The 9,296-nt window shown below is 41.6% G+C and overlaps 1 protein-coding gene across 1 annotated transcript; it reads left to right on the plus strand.

The window, feature by feature from the left end:
• The first annotated feature begins 1,427 nt into the window (after window positions 1-1,427).
• Window positions 1,428-8,602, plus strand: selenon (selenoprotein N). Its single transcript, XM_073483288.1, has 12 exons — window positions 1,428-1,717; window positions 2,464-2,581; window positions 2,695-2,825; window positions 4,373-4,585; window positions 4,669-4,793; window positions 5,319-5,456; window positions 5,535-5,616; window positions 6,022-6,210; window positions 6,293-6,398; window positions 7,045-7,157; window positions 7,255-7,356; window positions 7,616-8,602. The coding sequence occupies exons 1-12, from the start codon at window positions 1,529-1,531 to the stop codon at window positions 7,781-7,783; spliced, it is 1,674 nt and encodes a 557-aa protein (XP_073339389.1). The 5' UTR covers window positions 1,428-1,528; the 3' UTR covers window positions 7,784-8,602.
• Window positions 8,603-9,296: the final 694 nt, after the last annotated feature.

A 9,296-nucleotide genomic window follows, 5' to 3' on the forward strand; every position in this document is an offset into this window, starting at 1 on the left:
TTAGTAATATACTTGACTTTCAACATAATCTGGTGTTTCTACACAATCACTCATGAAAAGCAAAACATCTTTTAATCTTTGAAATAATAACAGCCCTGTTGCATCAGAGTTATCAATGGAAAGCTGGTAAAATAAACAAAGTGATGATTGCTGTGGATATAATGGAATTCTTGCATTATAGTAATTTATTTGTGATGACGAAGGCATTGAGAGTGAATATTTTTTGTTTGAGTAACTTGAAAGTGCTTGAATTTTAGCTGTTTCATTCCTGTACACTTAAAAGAATGGAAAAAAGTCCTGTCACTCAATTTTTCTTTTAACTGAGGAAAATGGACATGCCGACAATGAGGTTTATATCCAGGCCAATGTTTTGCATCTATCCTGAAACTCTCTTTGGATGGACTGGCCACAAGATCATTCATTTTCAGGGGTCACAAGCCAGGAAAATTGGGAACTACAGCATCTGCCAGACTAACCTTTAGCTGGAGCTCCATGTGCTGCTGTAGGCAATATCAAATATATGGTGATTATTGATTTAGTGATTTCTTTGGCAACACAGTGGTCTAACACACATACCAGATAATGGTAATTTCTCCTGTCTTAATCTAGATGGGGGTTATCATCCAATTAGCTTGTCCATATTTTTCCTGTATGCAGAATGAAAACACAAAAAAAGTGTATATGAAATTAAGTTATCGTGACAGAGATATGTTGAAATTATAAAGAATGGTCCAACAAAAAAAAAAAGCCTTCACTTCTTTTGGCAGACATGAGTTGCAAAAAATGTAATGACGGCCTTCCGTTGGCAGGGAAACATATAATTGAAGCTTGTTAGCAGACATTCCTGGTGGGAACGAGGCAACCCGGCCCCTTTAAAATGTGACTACTGTGCCAGGAGCCGACTTCAGGCAAGTCAGACAGGATGTACACAAACTTCCGGTCGCCGCTTTCAAAATAATGCTCTCGACGGCGAACTGGCTGGTTAGCTATACTGACTCGGCCGTAAAGTGAAGAGAAATGTAATAATGTTATCGTAGCCTGATGTACAGAAGCGTGTTGTATCTTTAAAGGTATTTTCCTTGTGTCTAATGTTACCTGTCGAGGAAGAAGAGCCGAGCGGAGGGACACAGTGTGCCGAAGTTCTGAATGTAACCATCGATTTTTGCCCCGGAAGCAAGTTTGTATCATTCCGCACAGAAAGTAGACACCTGTACCTTTATTTTGACACCCTCATCGCCCAATATCCGCTTTTCTCCTATCTTGACTCATGTTAACCACATCCAAATGGTTGTAGATTAGATGGGGGGAATAAGAAATCTGCGCTGCTAGCTAGCATTTCACAGCTGCTGCCAGCGAGTGTAACAGCCGGGAAAGACGCGCGGTCCCCGGCTTACAAGATAACAGAACTGTCGGAAGATTCTCGCCACTTTAAGGACAAAGTTTACACTGAACGACCACCGCTGGTAGCCTTTTTGCCCGCTATCCGACGATAATGCCCTCGCCTAAATAGCTGTCGTGGAGGTCGAGGATGGCCGCAGACGTGGATAAAACATCCCCCGAGGATGGGAGCAAAATTTCGCCGCAGCGTGGACACCAGAGTCCGGGCTCTGGATCCTGGATCTCCAAGGGGCTGTGGACTCTGCTCCTAGTCGGTGCTGTCCCTCTTCTCGCCTTTGGGATCAAGTATTACCAAGATGCCAAGCTCATCAAACGTCATGTGAGAGCCCCATCTGTAGTTACACGTTACACACGTCTCATAAATATGCGTTGATCTTAACTTTGTGTCTGAAAAGCAACTTGAAGATTGATGATGTCAGAAAATGCCAGTTTACTGTAAGATGCATGCCTGTTTTAAAAGAAAGTTTCCATTGACCTTCTGGTACGTTTTATAACCTTTAATTACTTTAACATTGCTGTAAGGACACATTACATGAAATGTGTGTTAGACTCATTTATTTGTCAGACATCAGTCGCCACTAAACACCACATCTGCATTTTTTTCCACGCCTGGGTGTTTTATTAGGGAGCTGGATCTGTGCCACAGCTGGTTAAACTCAACCTCTTGTTTTAATCTAATGCTTGTTTGGCTCCAGTGGGTCCCTGAGTTGTTCTTGCTGCCTCCCACCTTCCCTCCCCCCTTCTCCCTCCATTGTACAAGCGCTGGTAGGCACGCATCTGCCTGGGAGAGAGGGTGGTCTGACTGAAACAAACACATGTTAAGAATCTGTGGCCTCTGGGCTGATCTTTATCCAGACTGGACTGCTGAGGATGAATAAGTGCTCTGACACCAGGGACAAAGCACTGCAGCAATGGGATCATGCATCTACAACAATATTTTTGTCATTTAGTATATTTTCAAAAATGTTTTCATGTGATGAGACCCACTGTCCTACTTTTGATGCTGCATTGAAAATCCTTGAAGCGTGAGTAAATGACAGGATCAGTCTGTGTCCCCTCCTACAGGAAGAGAGTGTTCGTACTCTGGGTGCCGAGGGGCTTTTTCTCTTCTCCTCCTTAGACACCGATCACGATCTCTATCTCAGTCCGGAGGAGTTTAAACCTATTGCTGAGAAACTCACAGGTACATCACTTTATCTGTCTTGCCGAATGTCCCATTTAATCAATGCCTTCTCCTACTCTCACTGGTCATTTGTACCCCACGTACTGACTGGGATCCCTGTGACTTCCTCGCAGGAATAACACCCCCGGTCGATTATGAGGAGGAAGTGGCCCATGACCCCAATGGAGAGACTTTAACCTTGGAGGCCAAAATGCAGCCTCTGCTGCTGGACTCTATGACAAAAAGCAAGGATGGTTTCCTCGGGGTAAGAGGAAGTTTATTGTTCTCTTTCTATTGATCACTGTTTAGGCTCAGCAGATGACTTAATTCTGTTAGTATTAACCTGTCCTTATTCCTGAAAATGTATGTAAAATGATCCTGAAACACCTATCCCAGTCCAGCCTAAAGTAAACTCAAAGCTGTTGTTGAACCATGTGGAATACAGGCATGCTTTCAGGCTCTTTTGAAAGGTTATAAGCTGAATTTCTTCCCCAAGCTGTCAGAAGCTTGCATTGTGTCTTTAGTCTATAGGAGTTTGAACACACTGAATTATTTATTTATTTTTCTCACTTAAGTTTTGAATGCAAAAATGACCTGTAACTGCCGGTTAGCTGGAAAACACAATAGGTCCACATCATAATAGTCTCACATGGTCCAAGTTCGAATTTAATTACAATATAACTGAAAATGTATGCTTAACACATGTTTTTCTGAGGAAACATCCAGGTGCCTGGCATAAAAATGCAATTTTATGACCTCAAAATAACCCTGCCTGAGAGTAACAGGGGCAAACACTTATTATAATTCTTTATTTCCTTATTTACATTAACTTTGTGTATATTAAATAGTCAAACACAAGTGCTTAGGTGGAAAAACAGCCTGTTCAAGGAGCAAAATGCATAAAACGACCTAAACTTGGATAATTTCCAAGTTTATGGCTTTTAAAACTGTAATAAACTATATGTTACTGGATTTAAGATCTCATTGGCTGCATCAATCATCTGTGGGTGGATCGCTGACTGTTAACAGGATTTTATAAATAATACAATACATTTTCTCAGTCTGAGCCTGGAATCGATGACGCAGAAATCTCCAAATCAAGTCAGAGATCTTGGTGTAGTTATACACTCGGACCTGAATTCCAACAGCCACATAAGAACAATAACAGAATCAACCTACTTCCACCTTAAAAACACAGCAAGAATTAAAGGATTCCTGTCTAAACAAGATACAGAAAAACTTCATGCAATCATTTTCAGCAGTGTAATGGTGTCCTCTCAGGCCTTTGTAAAAAAAAATCAATCAGACAGCTGCAGCTCTTCCAACACAAAGAAGGTGGAGCACATTACACCAGTCCTTAAATCACTGTTCTGGCTCCCACTGTGTCTAAGGATAGATATAAAAATCGTATTACGCGTCCATAAAGCACTAAATGGTCTCGGGCTTAAATACATTTCTGATTTACTTTTTACGTTATGTAGCACCCAGACACATAAAGTCATCTGTGACAGATGCCACCAAGAGAGGCGGAGCAGCTTTTAGTTTTCATGCTCCCCACCTGCGACACAAGTTTCCTGAATACCTCAGGTCCACAAAAACTGGGGGCTTAAAAAATGATTTCCTTTTAAGTTTCTAACTGTATTTCTTATATTAAGATGTGTAAGCAACCAACCAAGACTTTAATCAACTATAAAATAGCTGAGAATTAACTTATAGTCATCACATTAACCTACAATTTACCTTGTAGGTTAAATTGTAATGTAGATTTTTTTTTTGCAAAAGCATTTCTTCTTATTTTGTGGAATTCGTCAGGTGTCTCACAGCTCTCTGGGCGGGCTGCGCTCCTGGAAGAGCCCAGCGGTGCCTTCTTCTACCTTCTCCGCCAGCCAGTTCAGAGTCTTCTTGCCCCCCAAGAACAAGGTCGAGGTGGGAGACACGTGGTGGGTGATTCCCAGCGAGCTCAACATCTTCACTGGGTACCTGCCCAACAATCGTTACCACCCTCCCTCACCGAAAGGCAAAGAGGTAAAAGACCTGTCACTGTGTGACGTCAGATTTGGTTGTGAGGATCTTACTGTATATTAATAGTTGTTCTTATCCCGTTACAGGTTCTCATCCACTCCTTGTTGAGTATGTTCCACCCTCGGCCCTTCATCAAAGCACGTTTCGCTCCTCAGGGCGCAGTCGCCTGCATTCGTGCCAGCAACGACTTTTATTATGACATCGTCTTCAGGTGAGGAGCAATTCCGAAAGAGGTGTGAAAGGCCCGAGTGGTGCTTTTTCTTCTTTTAGCCCATTAATTCTGTGTACTTTACATTACTGCTGACTTTTATCTAGAACAAACTATGAATTTTAATGGTAATGTCCTCCCTGGCAGGCAGCCATTGATTCGGATTTAAAATCAGCATGCAGAGATCGATCCGACCTACTGAGTTCACTTTTTGTCAAAGATACATTATCATTGTGTGCTAATGCAGCTGCAAGTACTGTATGAGTCAGCTGCTGAACAGAAGCGATTTTAAACCACCAAACATTTCATATTTTTTGCCCTCAGCTTTGACTTTCAGACAGCTTGCTCTGATATCTTGGAATACCTTTTTCAACACAAAATGTTAAATAGACACTATATGTGATAAAGCGGCTAGAAATGCACTTTTAATAGGCTACAACAGTCCTTTCTTTTCATTCTGTCACAGTGGAAAAAAAATGTGAACACATCTTGCTGAACAAAAAAACTCATTGTGTTCACCTCCTGCAGAATTCATGCTGAATTCCAGCTCAACGACGTTCCAGACTTTCCCTTCTGGTTCACCCCGGGACAGTTCACCGGCAACATTATTCTGTCTAAAGATGCATCTCACGTCCGCCACTTTCACCTCTACGTCCCCAATGACAGGTGACTGCCTCAAGATCACTCCCCACTCAGCGTGTCAGCTGCTGTAGTTCTAGTGTGAAATGTCCTGTTGTGTTCCAGGTCTCTGAATGTGGACATGGAGTGGCTGTACGGGGCCAGTGAGAGCAGCAACATGGAGGTCGACATCGGATATCTGCCACAGGTACAGCTGCAGAGTGTCTCTATTACTATATTCATGTGACTTACTGTTCTTATCTTAGTGTAGCAGCATGATGGAGTGCCCAAAGTATTAATTTTTTTCATTAATGTTGTTCCAGCTCATTAAGCCAAATTAAACTCATTCAGTGCAATTACTCTCCAAGTGGTTTTAATGATTTTTGTCCTGTCACTGTTTTGATTTACTGTCCTCCTCACAGTGTGTCCTAATGTTGGAATGTGACTAGTATTCATTTAATTTCAGCCTTTTTTCCCAGAAATATGTTAAAGATCATCAAATATTTTCCCTTTAAGTTTCTTTTCTCATAAAAGTTAAGGTTACAGCTTAAAGTCCGTCATGTTTTTTTAATGAGAAGTTGCCTTTTATTAAAAGTTATTAATGTGTCCACAGCTGGAGCTGCAGTCCACAGGCCCATCCACTCCCTCCATCATCATGGATGAGGAGGGCAACATCATCGACAGTCGTGACGGCAGCAGCGAGCCGATCCAGTTTGTCTTTGAGGACATCCACTGGACATCAGAACTCAGTCGGCAAGAAGCCGCTCGACGCCTCGATGTCACCTTCTACCCCTTCAAGAAGGTAACAATTCATCAAGTGTTTCGTCAACACACTGTTGGCTTTAAGTCAACAGTTTCATTGTCCTCATTGTGCTCCCTCCCAGGTGTCCTACCTGCCTTTTTCAGAGGCCTTCGAGCGCGCTGAAGCAGAGAACAAACTGGTGCATTCCATTCTGCTTTGGGGAGCATTAGACGACCAGTCCTGCTGAGGTGAGATCACGCCACAGCATTACACGCTGATACTGAGAGCTGAGAAAATATTGAAATCACAAGGATAAAATGGGCTTCATCCAGATAAAAACAGGTTTATATAAGAAATTCTGCAGGCAGGGTTTTCCACAGTCTGAGAGTCTCTGGGGGAAAATAGTGTTACTTTAGTCTTCTGTCAGTAGATACATCTGACTGTTACTTAAATACAACTTAAATCAGTACTGTATATATTTGGTCTGAGTGAAGACGTGCTAAATTCTGGAACTGTGTAAGAAAGACCACACTCCTTCCAATGTCACCATCAGTAATGTCAACTTTCAGGCCACTGGCTTCATACAGGAGCATAGATACTTTAAAAGCAGTAAAATGCACCCTTTACTAGTTCAGTACACTCTGTGGGAATCAAATGCAATGTATGGTTTGATATAAAACTATTACTTTTCAATGAAATTAATTATTAATAGATTTTTAAGTATCATTGCACCATTTAAGCTGATGCATTGCAATTACAACTAGGGATAAAATTCCTGTGTAGTCCCACATAAAGCGGGACACCTGGTCACCCTACCTTGAAATAAACCTTTTTGAATTGTACATTTAGGTGTATTGTCAATATTCAACATCTCTGTCTGTTACATCTCTGTAGGTTCGGGGCGGACTCTCCGGGAGACAGTCCTGGAAAGTTCGCCCGTCCTGGCGCTGCTCAACCAGAGTTTCATAAGCAGCTGGTCTCTGGTTAGAGAGCTGGAGAACATGCAGGTGATCAGTGACAGAAAAAAAATGCTTTGTACTACACTTACCTTCCTTATTTTCAGATCTTAACTATGTCATACTTAATGTTTCTTCCCTAAAACAGGCTGATGAGCACAGTCATGAGTTGAGTGAAAAGGCCCGATTACACCTGGAGAACTACAACTTCCCTGTGGAGATGATGGTGGCACTGCCCAATGGAACTATTGTAAGTATTTTACTCTTTTATCAAACATTCACAAGAGTTCACAAATCATGTGTAGAAGTACAAGACTAAAACTGGATTTGTTAAAATCACCCTCTATCCCTAGCTTGTGCAGCGTCTGAGGGGAAAATGTTACATCCAGTCGACTTACAGTATTTCATGTCATTGTACTCCCACTGTGATGACATGTCATGGTTATTGATGCTCCATTTATTTCCTTTTCATGGAAAGTCTTTTATTTACCTCCTGTTTCTGGCTTCAGGTCCACCACATCAATGCCAACTTCTTCCTGGACCAGACGGCCATGAAACCAGAGGAGGAAGGAGCAACTTTCAGCTTCTCTGGTGGCTTTGAGGACCCGTCCACATCCACTTACATCAGCTTCCTGAGGGAGGGGCTCGAGAAAGCCAAGGAGTACCTGGCAGTGTAATTTGCGTGTGGAGGAAACGAGAGGAATTTCCTCTGGGATCCAAGATAAGGAAAATCCTCCGACAATTAGAGAGAGGCGCTTTCTTGTCAGTGTTGGCAGCTGAAAAAACGTCTTTGCCTTCTATCCTCTTTGTAACTGGTTCTTTGGGCGTCTCTCTTGGTCAGAAAGTTTTATACACAGTATTTGTATGGTTACAAACCGTCCATACAGATGAAGTACAAGGAGGTATTGCCTCTAAAACCTACTGTTACTGTCAGTATAGTATATTTTAATGAGCTACAAATGCTTTGCACACTGAGCAGTAACAGTAACATATTCAGATCTGCTCTCTCTGCTTGCAGCTGCTGTTGATACCACATGTAGACACAGACCACTACGAAAACGAATCCTAAATCAATCATAGCACTGTTGCTCGCTATAGTTCATCTTTTATACTCTGGTGTTGCATGTGCAATATTTAACGACTGAGTGAGTTTTCATGCCGCTGAGTGTACCCAGAGACGGAGCTGGTGCAGCTGTTGCCTTTTCAGTTGTGTTTCAGCAGTTTGTGACGACTTTGCCTGAAAGCCCCCTCTGGGCTGGGCGACGCCTGATGTCATTGCTGAGGCTGCTGGAGGGAACACCCTCCTCCGACTCTGGGGACAACAGCAGCAGTAAAAAGTGGACCGTGGAACATAAAAAGATTTATTCAGTTGTTTTCATCTATTTTGATTTAAAGCCAAATGTTGAATATTTTCCAGATACTCTGTTTTGAGGACGATGTGACCACACCAAAGAACTGTTTTTAATATGTAGAGGAGAAATAAATCCAATAGGTTCCTTGCGACTTGTTTAATATTTATATATGACGTATTAATATGTAAGCAAATGGTCATATGTTTGCAAAATTGTTTGATTGTTGAACTGAGAGGCACATGATACCATGTACTGTTATTCTCCTCTTTTAGGCTGCAGTTAAAAAGTGTGTTTGCTTTTGTCTTTAGGTAGATGAGAGGAACTCCTTGACATTTTAATGGTCTCATATTATCCCGATTTTTTTGTTTTTGCCAGTGCTGATATGTTTTTGTGTTGTCCGTCCCATTCCCGTGAAGGCGATATCTCAAGAATGCCTTGAAAATTTCTTTAAATTGTGTACAATTGTAACGTCACAAGTCCTGACGGCTCGTTTGAAGGCACAGTTTCTGTGTACAGGCTGTGTGCATTTCTCTGTGAATCGAGCCTTTTGATATTTATTTATGTAGCAACTAGACCTGCTTTATCGTCAAAAAAGAAAATTAAAAAAAAAAGAAGAACCTTGAAAGAAGTAAGATGACAAACTGGACCTACAAACATCTCATTTTCACCCTTTTCTAATCATACAAAAAGACAAGTTTCCTCTTCAGGTCCTTGTTTGTTTTTTTATAGTGAAATGGAAGAACACAGGGACCAAGAAAATTAAAAAATATACGGTGAAATCCAATAAATCACAATAACATTATGTTGCAAAGTCCTACATGGTTCACTCCATGTTATT

This window comes from Pagrus major, chromosome 16 (assembly GCF_040436345.1).
Source record: "Pagrus major chromosome 16, Pma_NU_1.0".
Classification (NCBI taxonomy): Eukaryota; Metazoa; Chordata; class Actinopteri; order Spariformes; family Sparidae; genus Pagrus; species Pagrus major.